Source organism: Saccopteryx leptura, chromosome 8, assembly GCF_036850995.1.
Source record: "Saccopteryx leptura isolate mSacLep1 chromosome 8, mSacLep1_pri_phased_curated, whole genome shotgun sequence".
In the NCBI taxonomy this organism is placed as follows: Eukaryota; Metazoa; Chordata; class Mammalia; order Chiroptera; family Emballonuridae; genus Saccopteryx; species Saccopteryx leptura.
The window spans coordinates 97,276,869-97,292,910 of record NC_089510.1 but is presented as its reverse complement, the minus strand read 5'-3'; the positions used below and the strand labels follow the sequence as shown (position 1 = coordinate 97,292,910).

At 37.3% G+C, this 16,042-nt stretch overlaps 2 protein-coding genes across 2 annotated transcripts in view; one reads left to right on the top strand and one right to left on the bottom strand.

The window, feature by feature from the left end:
* Positions 1–16,042, bottom strand: part of IFT80 (intraflagellar transport 80) — a 261,132-nt gene that overhangs the window by 227,359 nt on the left and 17,731 nt on the right. The gene's annotated exons all lie outside the window — the stretch shown is intronic.
* SMC4 (structural maintenance of chromosomes 4) overlaps positions 1–16,042 on the top strand; it is a 38,521-nt gene that overhangs the window by 17,636 nt on the left and 4,843 nt on the right. The window contains exons 11-18 of the mRNA XM_066347672.1: positions 1,432–1,665; positions 3,704–3,889; positions 5,348–5,509; positions 8,684–8,909; positions 8,996–9,072; positions 9,687–9,839; positions 10,931–11,057; positions 15,798–15,987. Of these exons, the coding sequence (XP_066203769.1) occupies positions 1,432–1,665; positions 3,704–3,889; positions 5,348–5,509; positions 8,684–8,909; positions 8,996–9,072; positions 9,687–9,839; positions 10,931–11,057; positions 15,798–15,987 (1,355 nt within the window). The remainder of the gene's footprint in view (positions 1–1,431; positions 1,666–3,703; positions 3,890–5,347; positions 5,510–8,683; positions 8,910–8,995; positions 9,073–9,686; positions 9,840–10,930; positions 11,058–15,797; positions 15,988–16,042) is intronic.

Here is a 16,042-nt window from a genome sequence, read left to right as displayed (position 1 = left end):
TGCCTTTTATTGGTGAAAAGGCCAGGGCTCACATCCAGGTGTCTCATTCCTCAGCATAAACTAGTAGCTAAAATGGGGGGGTCTCTCTACTTAGGAGTGAATGTTAATCTCTGATCTCAGTTTCCTCAAAGTGGATGTAATAATTTTTATGTTAAGGAATTAACACATACAAAACATCCATAACAGTGTCTAGAATATAGTGAGTGAGTAATGTGTATGTGTTAGTGTTAATGAACTTGGACAGAAGCTCATGTTTCTGGTCCTTTTCCTTTTTGTGTGAAATATAGGAGTTAGGCTTTTGTAAGGGCCTATCTTATGCCATTCTATTAAATAGATCTTTTCTACAAAGTTTATTATAGTAGCCCCAAATTTCTACTTACTCATCAAATAAATGACTAGTGTTGGGGATTACCTGGCCTTATCTCTAAAACGGGTCAGGAACCTATGGCTCGCGAGCCAGGTGTGGCTCTTTTGATGGCTGCATCTGGCTCGCAGACAAATCTTTAATAAAGAAAATGATAACATTAAAAATATAAAACATTCTCATGTATTACAATCCATTCATTTCCGGCCCTGGCCAGTTGGCTCAGTGGTAGAGCGTCGGCCTGGCGTGCAGGAGTCCTGGGTTTGATTCCCGGCCAGGGCACACAGGAGAAGTGCCCATCTGCTTCTCCACCCCTCCCCCTCTCCTTTCTCTCTGTCTCTCTCTTCCCCTCCCACAGCCGAGGCTCCATTGGAGCAAAGATTGCCCGGGCGCTGAGGATGGCTCCATGGCCTCTGCCCCAGGCACTAGAGTGGCTCTGGATGCAACAGAGTGATGCCCCAGAAGGGCATGCCAGGTGGATCCCGGTCGGGCGCATGCGGGAGTCTGTCTGACTGCCTCCCCGTTTCCAGCTTCGGAAAAATGAAGAAAAAAAAAAGATTACAATCCATTCATTTCCTACCGCTCATGTTCATGGTTGTGGACACCACCAGATTTTTGTTGGATAATGTGTAATGTACACGGGTCATTGTATGGCTCTCACGGAATTACATTTTAAAATATGTAGCGTTCATGGGTCTCTCAGCCAAAAAGGTTCCCAACCCCTGCTCTAAAACTTAACACAAATATACTTAAGGGAACTTTCTGCTGAATAGACCTTACCATTTCAATTAAGGTAGTGTAGAAAGACCAATGGAATCCAGACCCAAATTTTTGTTCTCTTAACCACTATTTTTCTAAAAAGGGCATACTAATATATATCTCGTTAAGGCTCTTGTGAAGTCAGTTGAGGAGACTATATACAGTGAATAAGCAAAAACTATTAGTCCATTTGTAAGAATTATTTACTTCTATATATACTTGTAGAATCTTCTTAAGTTGAATTCAAAATACATGGTTTCTCTTTTAGTTTAGGCTTGAAAAGTTAATGAAGTCTATCATTTTAACAGAATCAAGAGAAAGAACTTATGAGTTTCAGCAAATTGGTAAATGAAGCGCGTTCAAAGATGGATGTGGCCCAGTCAGAACTCGATATCTATCTTAGTCGGTATAATACTGCCGTGTCTCAGTTAAGTAAGACCAAAGAAGCTCTCTCTGCAGCTTCTGAGACTCTCAAAGAAAGGAAAGCTGCAATCGGAACTATAGAAGCAAATCTCCCTCAAACTGAACATGAATTAAAGGAGGTAAATCTTTGCTTTTGTATTTCATCTGAACACTGTTTATCAGCTAAGTTTTTATATATATTTCTTTTTATTATTATTTTTTAAATCTCAACATCTGAAGTGACTGGTGTATACAGGTGGTCCCCAATTTACGGTTTTTTAAACTTATGTATGACAGTGAAGTAGTATTTTGTAGCTTTGCATTCATTTTAAGAAATATCCCCTAATTTTTGTGAGCAGTATATATAATAGTTTACATGAGCTATTCAACACTTTATAATAAAGTAGGCTTTGTATTTGATAATTTGCTGAACTATAGGATGATGTAAATTTCTGAACACTTTTAAGTAGGTTACGCTATAATGTTCAGTAGGTTAGGTGTATTAAAAGCATTTTTGACTTAATGATAATTTCAACTTACAATGGGTTGTTGGTATGTAACCCCATCCTAAATCAAGGAGCATCTGTATAGACTTTTTTTTCATTTAGCATTAATTTTCCCCAAAACAACAGGGTTAGTATTTCAGTATTCCAACTGATCTGAACTGAGACTATCTGGAAACTAGCTGTATTCTCCCCAAGAGCATCGAACAACAAAAAAACACTACTACCACCACCATTGTTTCCCATAGAAATAATTTAAACAAAAGAAAGATTGTGTTTCCTTAAATCTAAGTATAGATAATTTATGCAAAAACAAATGAAAACCATAAATAATATTTATGGATGAATATGCAAACTTAGCTGTCTTAATGTATTCTGTTTTTGAATATATTGATGTAGTTTTTTTATTAGGGCTGCAAACTTTTAAACTAATTAAGATATTTAGTTTAGCTTAGCTCCTTGGTTGGCTAACCGCAGCTCACTAGCCACATGAGGCTCTTTGGCCCCATGAGTGCGGCTCTTTGGCCAGTTTAGGAGTACCCTAATTAAGTTAATAATAGTATACCTACCTATATAGTTTAAGTTTAAAAATTTTGGCTCTCAAAAGAAATTTCAATCATTGTACTGTTGATATTTGGCTCTGTTGACTAATGAGTTTGCTGACCACTGGGTTAGCCCATTGGTGCCCCTCCCCTATCCTTCAGTAGATTATATATCTAAGGAATTTTGTAACTTTAATCTCCAAAGCTTATTAGGCATGATGGCAGTAGAAAATGCTATCTGAAGAGGAATTGTAATTTTGGAAGTAGTACTTTTGTTTGTTTGTTTCTCCATTTTAGTAAATGTACATTATTTGGTCACCAGGGAATTTGACTGTGTAGAATTTAAATGTAAATTTGTTATATCCAGTGACCACTTCTATCTTCCTAGTAATTCAGTTTAGTTTTAGATAAATTGTAACTACAGTATAACTTGAGCTTTTACTTTATACCAGTGTAACTAGTAATAGAGGTGGTAATTTAAAGCCAGGAGTTGAGGAAAAATCTCAGAAAAAATGGCTGCTTTAGGTTGAAGATTAAGCAACTGAAAACTTGAATGTTTGTGTATATGCATGTGGTTCCTCTCCTTTTCGCAGCTAGCATTTTTGTATAGCAGTAGTTCTAGTCACTCATTGTGTGCCCCTTCATTCAGAGCTGTGCTTATATGGGTTTTTTTCTTGAATTAAATATATAATACATTTTCTGTATCAGTTAGAAAGCAAAGCACAGTATAACCATAGTTCTATCTGGCCACCCATATCTAGGATCCTGTATCAGAATTTATTTTACTATTAGTGCAGTATTTAAGAATTAGGACACGCTTACGCCTAACTGTGTGGTTGCAAACTGGAATTTCCACAGCCCCAGCTCTACTTGTTCTATCAATTAATGTACTGCTCTTAGAACCATACTGCATTTATGTTCTTTATTATTGACCCAAATAATTTGTGCCTTTTTAATAATAGAAAATCCATCCGCATTTTTCAAAACCAAAACAGCAGTTGGAGTATGGTCACTTAGTTCTGGTTCAAATGTTTATTGTTGGTCTTTTCCTTTTTTGAAGCAGTAAACTAATTCTATGCAGTGATTGAGTGTAGACTTATTTGATTTATTTATTTATTACTTTTCACTTTTAGAAAGAAAAAGAACTTCAAAAACTTACACAAGAAGAAATAAATTGCAGAAGTTTGGTTCATGATCTTTTCCAAAAAGTTGAAGAGGCAAAAAGTTCCTTAGCAATGAATCAAAGTAGGGGGAAAGTCCTTGATGCAATAATTAGAGAAAAAAAATCGGGCAGGATTCCAGGAATATATGGAAGATTGGTAATGTAGATTTATTTGGAAAGTATATAATTTTTTTCAATAAAACCACTGTAAATAATTTTCTTACCTTGATTTAAAGAACTGTATATTAAATGTCACTGTAATAAAATTATATTCATTAATTCCAAGAGGGAAAATTTTGAGTAGTGATAAACTTGACAAAACTACTCAAAAAGAGTTTGATAAATTTTATTTTGGGTTTTATACCATTATACCAACAGATATGACTGGAGTTTAGGTGTATCAATAAGGGATGTTTAGAGACCCAAGGCTAGCAATAGTGGGGACCATTCCCTCTCCTGAGACTGAAAAGGGAAGGAAGCTGTGGCCATGCCTAGAAGGTAGCTTGGAGGAAATGGGGAAAATACATATTTTGATCCCATTCATCTCCTACCGTACCCATTACTCTTGCTGGTGCCTAGCCTAACATTAGCTAAAGCTAGAGAGCCAAAAAGCCAATTGATGCAGTTCCTGAATCTGCATTCCAGAGAAGGATGCAGAAGAGAGTGATTCACAAGGGCAAATGAAAATTACACAGCATAGTTGCTTCCTGTCTAAATTTTAAGTGACTTCCATCTTATTTTCTCAAAGATAAACAATTTGGTCCTATTCATTTGCTCTCAAGGAATAATCAAGCTCGTCAGTGAATAAATACTACTTGATAGCTAATTTATTAACAGGTTGATAAGCAGGCAAATGTATTTTAAGACTTAGATAATCTTAGATAACTTTTAATAATTCAGAGATTAATGAGTTAATAGTTAATAATTAATGGTCATAATACCTTTAGGTTTCAAATTTTCATATTTTAATTCAGTGAACAGTTTTTTCAACTTGAGCTTTCATTAAAAATTTAAACTGAATACTCAGAACTTCTAAAAGGTATATTAAAAACTTTGGTTGAATGACAGGAATGCTTATATTTTCATTGCATACTTTTTGTACTTTTTTTTGTTGTTGTTGTTCATTTTTTTTTTGTCATGAGAGGAGGGGAGGCAGAGACAGACTCTCGCATACGCCCCAACCTGGATCCACCTGGCAAGCCCCTCACAGTCTGATGCTCTATTCATCTGGGGCATTGCTCCATTGCTCAGCAACCAAGCTATTCTTAGCACCTGAGGCAAGGCCAGCCAGCCATTTTCAGCCCGTGGGACCACCTCCCTCCAATTGACCCATGGCTGCAGAAGAAGAGAGGGAAAGGAGGGCAAGGGGTGAAGAATCAGTTGGTCACTTCTCTGTGCCCTGATTGGGAATCATACTTGGGACATCCATACCCTGGGCTGACACTGCCACTGAACCAGCCAGCCAGGGCCCTTTTTGTATTTTTTAAAACCATGTATAAATATACTTTCTCAATTAAGAGGAATTTGCAAAATCTATATGAATAGTTATTGGATAATCCTGTTCCTAATTTCTTGCTGACAGTACCTTCATTTTTCTCCAATCCTTTTATATTAGGGGGATTTAGGAGCAATTGATGAAAAATATGACATTGCTATCTCATCCTGTTGTCGTGCATTAGACTACATTGTTGTTGATTCTATTGATACAGCCCAAGAATGTGTAAACTTCCTTAAAAGACAAAATATTGGAGTTGCAACCTTTATAGGTTTGGATAAGGTAGGTACTCATAAAAAGATACATATAATTAAGTGCCAAGTGTTTTGTGTTTTTACTTTCTTTTGTTTTGAATTCTAGCTTTTTCTTCATGGTTATTCATTGAATACTCCATAGGTTTTGAGGATTATTTTAGGCTTTGGGGTCACATGGTTGTGAAAAAAGCATCTTATAATGCCTGCCTCCCCAAAGGATTATACATTCCATTGTTGGAGTGACTGGTAGTTTGCATTTCTGAACCTCCATCATCAATAACTACTTAAAAAAAATAAAACCTTTATTGAGATATAATTCACATACCATAAAATTTACCATTTTAACATAATAGAGTTCATTGAGTTTTTGTGTATTGACAAGGTTGTTTAACTGTGACCTCTGTAATTCCAGATTATTTTCATCACCTCGAAAAGAAACCTCATGCCTATTAGGGGTCATTATCCATATTCTCCTCCCTCTCCCCCAAACAACCTCTTATCTGTTTTTTGTTTTGTTTTGTTTTGTTTTTTTTGTCTCTCTATAGATTTACCTATTCTGGACATTTCATATAAATGAAATCATATAATATGGAGCCTTTTGTGTATGGCTTTGAGCACATTTTCACAATTCATCCATGTTGTAGTATGCACCATACTCATTTTAGATAGTATGAAGTGGTATCTCATTGTGCTTTGGCTTTTCATTTCCTGATGACTAGTGATGTATCTACATCGTTTCCTGTGCTTATTGGCCATTTGTTACCTTCTTTGGAGAAATGTCTATTCAAACCTTTGCCCATTTGTTAATTGATTTGTCTTTATGAGTTGTAAGAGTTCTTTATATAGTCTGGATACAAATCTCTTGTCAGATATATTTTCTAATCTGTGAGTTGTCTTTTCCCTTTCTTGGTGGTGTCCTATGAAGCACAAAAGTTTTTAAATTTTGAAGTCCAATTTATTTTTTCTTTTTTGAGAGAGAGGCAGAGACAAAGACAGGAAGGAAGAGAGATGAGAAGCATCAACTCGTATTTGTGTTGCTTCAGTTCATTGATTTCTTTCTCATATGTGCCTTGACCTGGGGGACTCCAGCCAAGCCAGTGAACTTGGGCCTCCGCCAGCAGCCTTGGTCTTAAAGCCAGCAAGCATGAGATCATGCCTATGATCTCAAGCTGGCAACCTCGGGGCTTAGACCTGGGTCCTCAGTGTCCCAGGTCAACACTCTGTCCAGTCAGGCCCAATTTTTAATTTGTTTGTATGTGTCTGAGTGAGAAACTACTTCGTAATCCAGGTTCACAATAATTTACTTCCTCTGTTTTCTACCAAGAGTCTCATAGCTTTAGCATAGTCTTACATTCAGATTTTTAATCCATGTGGAGTTAATTTTATAAGGTAGTATAAAGTAGGGGTCCAATTCTGCTTTGCATGTGGATGTTCAGTTGTTTCACCACCATTTCTTGGAAAGATTATTTTTTCCCCATTGAATTTTCCTAGCATCCTTGTCAAAATCAACTGACCCTAAATGTAAGGTTTGTTTCTGGACCCAACATTTACTTATATGTCTGTCCTTGCACTGGTACTACACTGTCTTGATTACTATAGCTTTGTGTAGTATGTTTTGAAATCAAGAGCCCTCTAATTTTGTTCTTTTATACCAAGATTGTTTTAGCTTTTCTGAGTCTCTGTAATTCTCATACCAGTTTTAAAACTAGCTGGTCAGTTTCTGGCCCCAAAACCCAGACAATTGGAATATTTTTTATTTTTCAATTACAGTTGACATACAATATATTAATTTCAGGTGTACAACATGATTGGATTTATATAACTCACTTTGATAGGCAGCTGGAATTTTGATACAGGTTGCATTGAATCTTTAGATCAATTTGGATAATATTGCCATCTTAATAATGTTAAATCTTATAGTTCATGAACCTATAATGTCTTCCATTTATTTAGGTCTAAATTCATACAGTAATGTTTCATTGCTTTCAGTAATTAGGTCTTGTGTTTCTTTTATTAAACTTATTTGTAGATTTTGGGGATGTTGATGTTTTTTAGTTTTTTGGTGTTTTTTTTTTTTTTACAGAGACAGAGAGTCAGAGTGAGGGATAAACAGGGACAGACAGGAACGGAGAGATGAGAAGCATCAATCATTAGTTTTTCATTGCGCATTGCGACACCTTAGTTGTTCATTGATTGCTTTCTCTTACGTGCCTTGACCACGGGCCTTCAGCAGACCGAGTAACCCCTTGCTTGAGCCAGCAACCTTGGGTCCAAGCTGGTGAGCTTTTTGCTCAAATCAGATGACCTCGTGCTCAAGCTGGCGACCTCAGGGTCTCGAACCTGGGTCCTCAGTATCCCAGTCCGACGCTCTATCCACTGCGCCACCACCTGGTCAGGCGATGTTGATGTTTTATAAACAGTTTTCTTAATTTCATTTTTAATACTAGTGTATAGAAGTACAATTAATTTTTGTGTGTTGATCTTATATCCTACAACTTGGCTGAATTCATAATCAGTTTTAATAGTTTTGTCAGGGATTCTTTAGGATTTTATGTATATAAGATCATGTTTTTGAATAGAGATAGTTTTATAATAAATAACTTTTTTAAAATATCAATGAAGTAATACAATAGTCCCCTTTATCTGCAGTTTCACTTTGTGATTTCAGCTACCTGCTGTAGACCACATTCTGAAAATATTAAATGGAAAATTCTAGAAGTAAACAAACTGATGTTTTAAATTTTACAGTATTTTGAATAGTGTAATGAAATCTTGCACTGTCGTTCCAGACATAGATCATCCCTGTGTGCAGAGGATCCATGCTGTTCACCTGTTAGTCACTTAGTAGCCAGATCTGTTAGCAGAGAGACCACATTCACATAACTTTTATTTTAGTGTAATTATAATCGTTCTATGTGATCAGTTGTTCATCTCTTACTATGCCTAATTTATAAATTCATCTTCATTAGAGGTATGCGTGTATGGGGGAAAACTTTTATGTATAGGTTTCAGTACTATCCGCAGTTTCAGGTATCTACTGTGGGGTCTTAGACCACGTCCCCAGCAGATAGAGGACTACTGTACTCAATTTTGCAGATACTGAGAACCTTGTATACATACCCTCACATTTTATACATGTATGTTACTTATCTTAAAATTATATATTCTTTATTTTAATATATAATTACTATTTTACTTTTAGATGGCAGTATGGGCCAAAAAAATGAACAAAATTCAAACTCCTGAACATACTCCTCGGTTATTTGATTTAGTAAAAGTAAAAGATGAGGAAATTCGCCAAGCTTTTTACTTTGCTTTACGGGATACCTTAGTAGCTGACAACTTAGATCAAGCCACAAGAGTAGCATATCAAAAAGATAGAAGATGGAGAGTGGTAACATTACAGGGACAAATTATAGAACAATCAGGTAATAATGGTTTTATTTCTGTTACTGGGTGTGTTTTATTTCATCTTGTTGGAGAAGACATTTGAGTGTTACTTCTCTGTCTCCAGGTACAATGACTGGTGGTGGAAGCAAAGTAATGAAAGGAAGAATGGGTTCATCAGTTGTAGAAATCTCTGAAGAAGAGGTTGGCACATTTGAAATTGTAGTCATACTTTTTTTTTAAATAGCTATTGATTTATAATATACATACTATAAAATTCAGCTATTTTAAATATACTGTTTTTAATATAATTTAAATACTGAGTTTTCTATAAATGACTAATCGATAAAATGTGGGATTTTATGTAAAACTTTAAAGTTCTAAACATTATTTAGAAAATATATACTGAGCATAAATATTTTTCCTATTACATTTGGATCATATGGCTGTTCCATAATTTAACCATTCATTTAGTGTTTGGCACCTTATTTTCACGTAATTAGTACTACATACACCTTAACTATGTAATTAGTTTTTCTATTTCAAAATAATTCTAAGTTGTTAGTATAGTAGAGACTTCTGTGTTCTACTATCACCCTCACAACACTATATTTATTTTTTCTTCCTTAAAAACATACTTGGATGTCCTGGATACATGACATTTTGTAAAGAGTTATGCCTTCATTTCCCTCACCCCCATATTTTGAAATAGTTTCTGTTCTTTCACTTAGCTGTTTGTATAGGGTACCTACAGTTGACTTTGCTGTTAATCTGAAATGACTCCTATAGAAAACTTATTTCACTTCTACTCTTTGTAGGTAAATAAAATGGAATTGCAGTTGCAGAGAGACTCTCAAAAAGCAGTACAAATCCAGGAACAGAAAGTACTACTGGAAGAAGCAGTAGTTAAGTTAAAGCTTAGTCAACGAGAAATGAGGAATACACTAGAAAAGTTTACTGCAAGCATCCAGGTACTCTTTTATCAATGTTAGCTGAAAGTGTTGGAATTCAGTAGTAACTTGACAGAAGCATTTTGCAGTTTGCTTGCAATTTTAAAATACAAGGTAGGAAGGTCTGTCTCTTCATGATTTTGTTTCCCTGAGTACTAATGGGTAAAAGTCCTGTCATAGTGTTGCTCTGGCCACAGCTGGTCCTTGTTTCCATTTGTTCTCCATAGAAATATGTCTTCCTTAACAATTTTGAGACTTGATTTTCATTCTCTTTTCAAAATGGAATGTTTTTTGGGGTTTTGGGGGATGGTTTGGTTTTTTTGAGAGAGAGGACAGATAGGGACAGACAGGGAGAGAGATGAGAAGCATCAATTCTTCATTGTGTTATATTAGTTGTTCAACAGTTGCTTTCTCATATGTGCCTTTTCCAAGGGGCTACAGCAGAACGAGTGACCCCTTTGTTCAAGCTGGCGACCTCAGGGTTTCAAACCTGGGTCCTCTGCGTCCCAGTCCGACGCTCTATCCATTGCATCACTGCCTGGTCAAGCATTAAAGTGGAATGTTTTTTTAATTATGAAAAAGAAATGCATGCTGTCTTAAAAAGAAAGTATTCAGAAAATACTCGAGATAATCACCCTCAATTTTTATGTATATTCTTTAGCTTTTTAATACACATAGCTAGTTTGCATTCATGTTTATGTATATGGCAAATATGTATTAAGTACAAATATGGAATTTTAATGAGTCATACTAATTTTTCTTCACTTAACAAATTATGGTTTTCTTTCTAAGCCAATGAAAATTTTGTGTGCTATTAACAGGATATACAAGTAATTTTTCCAAGTCTTAATATGCTTGGTAGTCTTTAGTATTGTATATTTGCTACTGTAATATACTAAAAATGCTATTTTTAACTTTCTTTGTCATGAGTTTACCCATCATTCTGTGTGTTTGTTGGCCGTTTCATTTATTTATATACATTGTTCATGTTTTCTGTTTTCCTGTTTATATTTGTCCTTAAAGATTTTAAGTATATTTTTTTTATTCAAAATGTTTAAAGGAAATGTTACTGAGTTAAAATATTGACCTTGATTGTTAAAACTTTTCTGTAGCGTTTATCAGAGCAAGAAGAATATTTGAATGTCCAAGTTAAGGAACTTGAAGCTAATGTACTTGCTACTGCTCCTGACAAAAAAAAGCAGAAATTGCTAGAAGAAAATGTTAGTGCTTTCAGAAAAGGTATGTTTATGGATGCAGGCCCTATTTTTTGAGATTGTTAAAAGTAGGTTTTTAATATTTGAAATGTTTCAGATAGCTATTTGTAGGCTAAAATAGCAAGTCACTGCTCTGTTTTATGATTTCTATTATTTCATTCCCCAAAGGTAAGTACAATTAAGGTTAAATAAGTATTATTAAATTGAGAATTATATCTGACAGATAAGGAGACCAAGTTAAAGGATGAAGAGTCCAGATAATGTAGGGTCTTATAGGCCGTATTTTCAAGTGAGATGAGAAGCCACTGGAGGGTGGTGTACAGGGAAGTGGTGTGAATTGACAGGCTTTTTTTCCCCCCTGCGTTTAATTTTGGATCTATATTTTGTTCTTTCAGACACAATGACTTCACGTACACTCACTTTTTCCTCACACATTCTCACAATATTTGTTGTGACTGGGTTTTTTTGTTGTTGTTTTTGTTGTTGTTGTGACTGTTTTGATGGTACCTAGTAGTCGATTGAAAGGCCAAAAATGTTATATTTGTCATTTATACCAACACTTTTACAGGGAGACTGCAGGAATCTTTTATTTTTGTTTGAAAAGAAAGCCTTGACTTTATTAGGAACTCCATCTCTCCTCTCATGGAAAAGCTGGCTATTATCAGTAGACTGTTAATTCCTAATATGTATGAAGGACCCGTTTCTGCCACCATATTTTTTTTTTTTTTTGTATTTTTCCGGAGTTGGAAACGGGGAGGCAGTCAGACAGACTCCCGCATGTGCCCAACTGGGATCCACCCGGCATGCCCACCAGGGGCGATGCTCTGCCCATCTTGGGGCATTGCTCTGCCGCAATCAGAGCCATTCTAGCACCTGAGGCAGAGGCCACAGAGCCATCCTCAGAGCCCGTCTGCCAGCATATCTTTAAGATTAAATATAAGGTCTACTGGAAAAGTTCTGTCCATTTTTGGAATAAAACAAAATACAAATTTTTTTTTTTTATTCATTTTTAGAGAGGAGAGAGAGAGAAAAGAGGGGAGGAGCTGGAAGCATCAACTCCCATATGTGCCTTGACCAGGCAAGCCCAGGGCTTTGAACCGGCAACCTCAGTGTTTCCAGGTTGACGCTTTACCCACTGTGCCACCACAGGTCAGGCCAAAATACAAATTTTTCTTACTGTCAATAAACTTTATTAAATAATATAATTGCCATTATTATTAATGATTTCTTGGCAGAGTGAGGGCAATTTGTATATCCCATTTCTGAAAAATGTTTTTATCTTTTGATGCGAAAAATTGAACCAGTGCTTGTTTGATATCTTCTTCATTTTTGAATTTTTTGCCATTCAAGAAATTTTGTAAGGACAAAAACAAGTGATAATCAGAGGGTGCTAAGTCCAGGGAATATGGTGGATGCGATAGACATGCTTCTGTGCATTTCTTCCTTGTTGAAATTCGTAAAAATTACAGTGGCGTAAATGAACTTTTATCAGTAGCCGTGGGTACACTATGGCTTCACACATAAGACTAACATGAATCAACTTTTAGTTAATTTGCTACGTCAGTATGTATACGTTAAGTGATAAAAATAGAGAGGCACACATGCACCAAATAAACGTGCATACGTGTCGAAACTTGTGATAGAAACGGACAGAACTTTACGGTAGACCTGATATATTGTTTTATATTAGTTTAGGTCTTAAAAATTTCTCCCTGGCTAAGGTGCAAAGAATAGAATGGTGGGGAGCAAAGTGGTATAGAATAGTGACTTCAAAATTACAGACTTTGTGTGCCAGTCTTCTCCTACAATAGACTATAGGTGTTTTAAAAAGAGAAATACATTGTATATACTTCAAAGTTAAGGAAGATGATCTAAAGGTTTGGAACCTTTTCTAGGTGTATCCCTGGCCCCTACCCCAGTGTAAGTTGTGGTGCCCCCACTGCAGCTGGTATTGGCAATGTAGAGCTTTTATTTTATTTTAATGTAGATTTTTGCATTTTTTTTTTTATTTATTCATTTTAGAGAGGAGAGAGAAAGGGAGAGAGAGAGACAGGGAGAGGAGAGAGAGACAGAGAGTGAGAAGGTGGGGAGGAGCTGGGAGCATCAACTCCCATATGTGCCTTGACCAGGCAAGCCCAGGGTTTCGAACCGGCAGCCGCAGCATTTCCAGGTTGACACTTTATCCTCTGCGCCACCACAGGTCAGGCTGCAATGTAGAGCTTTTAAATGTGTATACTTAGGCTCTCGCTAGTTGTCTCAGTGGATAGAGCATTGGCCTGGTATATGGATGCCCTGGGTTCAATTCCTGGTCAGGGCGCACAAGAGAAATGACCACCTGCTTCCCTCCCACTCCTTCTTCTCTCCCTCTTTTCTTCTTCTTTTTCTCTCCCTCTTCTATCCCTCTTCCTCCTGCGGCATGAGTGGCTAGATTGGTTTGAGCATCAGCCCCAGACAGGTTGCCCGGTGAATCCCAGTCAGGGTCCATGTAAGAGTCTTATCTCCCCTCCTCTCATACATACATATACATACATACATTAACTAGTTTTAATATTCTTAGGGGAAAGGGGGAATCCGGAAGACCAAAAAGAGGTTGGTTTTAAGAGCTGGGTGGTGATCTTAGAAATGTAAAAAACAGTTCAAATTAACTCAGTAGATGGGCTGAAAGATTGGACTAAACAACTCTCTGATAATGTAAAACAAAAAGAGAGAAATGGTTATTTGCAAGATTTAGGGAAGGTTGATACTCTACCCTAACAGACAGAAAGGAAGCGATCATAATTCCTTATTCAGTCTTTTTCACTCAGCAAATCCTACCTGCCTCCATCTGTACCAAATGCCCAGACAGCTCCTATAGGAACTTTATGGGAATCTCTTTACATAAGTTAACTTAGTTTTTTGTTTAGCTTTCTAGACATAGGTATTCTTGATTGCTTGAACTCCTCACCTTTTTGTCACCTTTTATCCTTCTGATACTGTATAGTGATTAAGATTCAAGTAGGAAACTCTGGCTAGTATAAATAGGATTTGTGTAGAGGGTGTATGTGTCCATGCATTCTTAACAGAGTAATAGATTATTTACAGAATCGTTAGAATGGCTAAAGAACAATTCTAGACTGAACATTCATCAATGATTTCCAGAGCTACTCTGCAGAATGATCAAAGGAACTATACTGCCTCTTATATGGTTGGAAAGTCAAATCTGAAATTGGGAAGTTAATACTACAGTTATGAACAAAAGCATATTACATTTACGATGATCTACCATCAAAGCTAATGCCACTGCCTGTATTCATAAAGCTTTTGACTAGATACCAGAACCTCTAACTCTACCAAGAACTTCTCTGTGACTGCTTGCTTGCTTGTTTGATTCATCACTTTTGCCTCCCAAATTATGCAATTTCTTTTGAGTGATGTCTGAACAAGAGAATCTAAATAATTTAACTTAGCTTGCCTGACTTGTGATGGTACAGTGGATAGGTTACCAGCCTGGAATGCTGAGGTCATTCATTCAAAACCCTGGGCTTGCCCGGTCAAGGCACATGAGAAGCAACTACTATGAGTCGATGCTTCCCTCCCATTTCTCCATCCCCCACCTTCCTTCTCTCTCCCCCCTCTAAATATTAATAAATAAAATCTAAAAACATGTAACTTAGCTTTCTGTGCCACACAAAAGAGTGCCAGTTGTACCCTGTCTCCCCCACTTTCTTGTTATAATATGTAGAGAACTAGATAAGTTAGGCTAACAAAATAAAATAACTACAAGTTCTTCACTACTGGCAAGTTAATGAACACCTATTTTAAGGGTAAAAATCATGAGACCAATAGTCAAGAAAGTACCCCAAGAAAACATTGAAAAGTTGTTTGAAAAGAGTTTTGATGTGGCCCTGGCCGGTTGCTCAGCGGTAGAGCGTCAGCCTGGCGTGTGGGGGACCCGGGTTCGATTCCCGGCCAGGGCAAATAGGAGAAGTGCCCATTTGCTTCTCCACCCCACCCCCTCCTTCCTCCCTGTCTCTCTCTTCCCCTCCCGCAGCCAAGGCTCCATTGGAGCAAAGATGGCCTGGGCGCTGGGGATGGCTCCTTGGCCTCTGCCCCACTCTGCTAGAGTGGCTCTGGTCGCGGCATAGCGACGCCCCGGAGGGGCAGAGCATCACCCCCTGGTGGGCGAGCCGGGTGGATCCCTGTCGGGCGCATGCGGGAGTCTGACTGTCTCCCCGTTTCCAGCTTCAGGAAAAAAAAAAAAGAGGTTAATGGCATGAAGCCATCATGGATATAAATAATGGATAAATGGATAGCTTGACCAGGCAGAGGCGCAGTGGACAGAGCATTATACTGGGACTCAGGACTCAGGTTCAAAACCTCCAAAGTCACCAGCTTGAGAGTGGGCTCATCCAGCTTGAGTACGGGGTTGCTGGCTTCAGTGTGGGATCATGGTCACTGGCTTGAAACCCAAGGTCGCTGGGTTTAGCAAGGGGTCACTCGCTCTGCTGTAGCCCCCCAGTCAAGGCATATGAGTAAGTAATCAATGAACAACTAAGAGCCGCAACAAAGAATTGATGCTTCTCATCCCTTCCTGTATGTCCCTCTCTGTCACACACACACAAAAAGAAATGGATTTATGTTCCGAGCTGAGCCAGAGAATATACCATGCATTGTTATAATACCATCTGTGTTGACATTCAGTGTCGGTGACTGAAGAATTCACACCTAACAACTTGGCGCTTGTTAACCTAGAAACATGCATTTTTTTCTGATTTTTTTATTACAGAATATGACGATGTGGCTGAGAAAGCTGGCAAAATAGAAGCTGAGGTTAAAAGGTTACACAATATCATTGTAGAAATTAATAACCATAAACTCAAGGCCCAACAAGACAAACTTGATAAAATAAATAAGCAGTTAGATGAATGCGCTTCTGCTGTTACTAAAGCCCAAGTAGCAATCAAGACTGCGGACAGGTAGAGTACACGTACTACCCTAACCTGTCTTCCTTTTCCCTATCAACATTGGAAA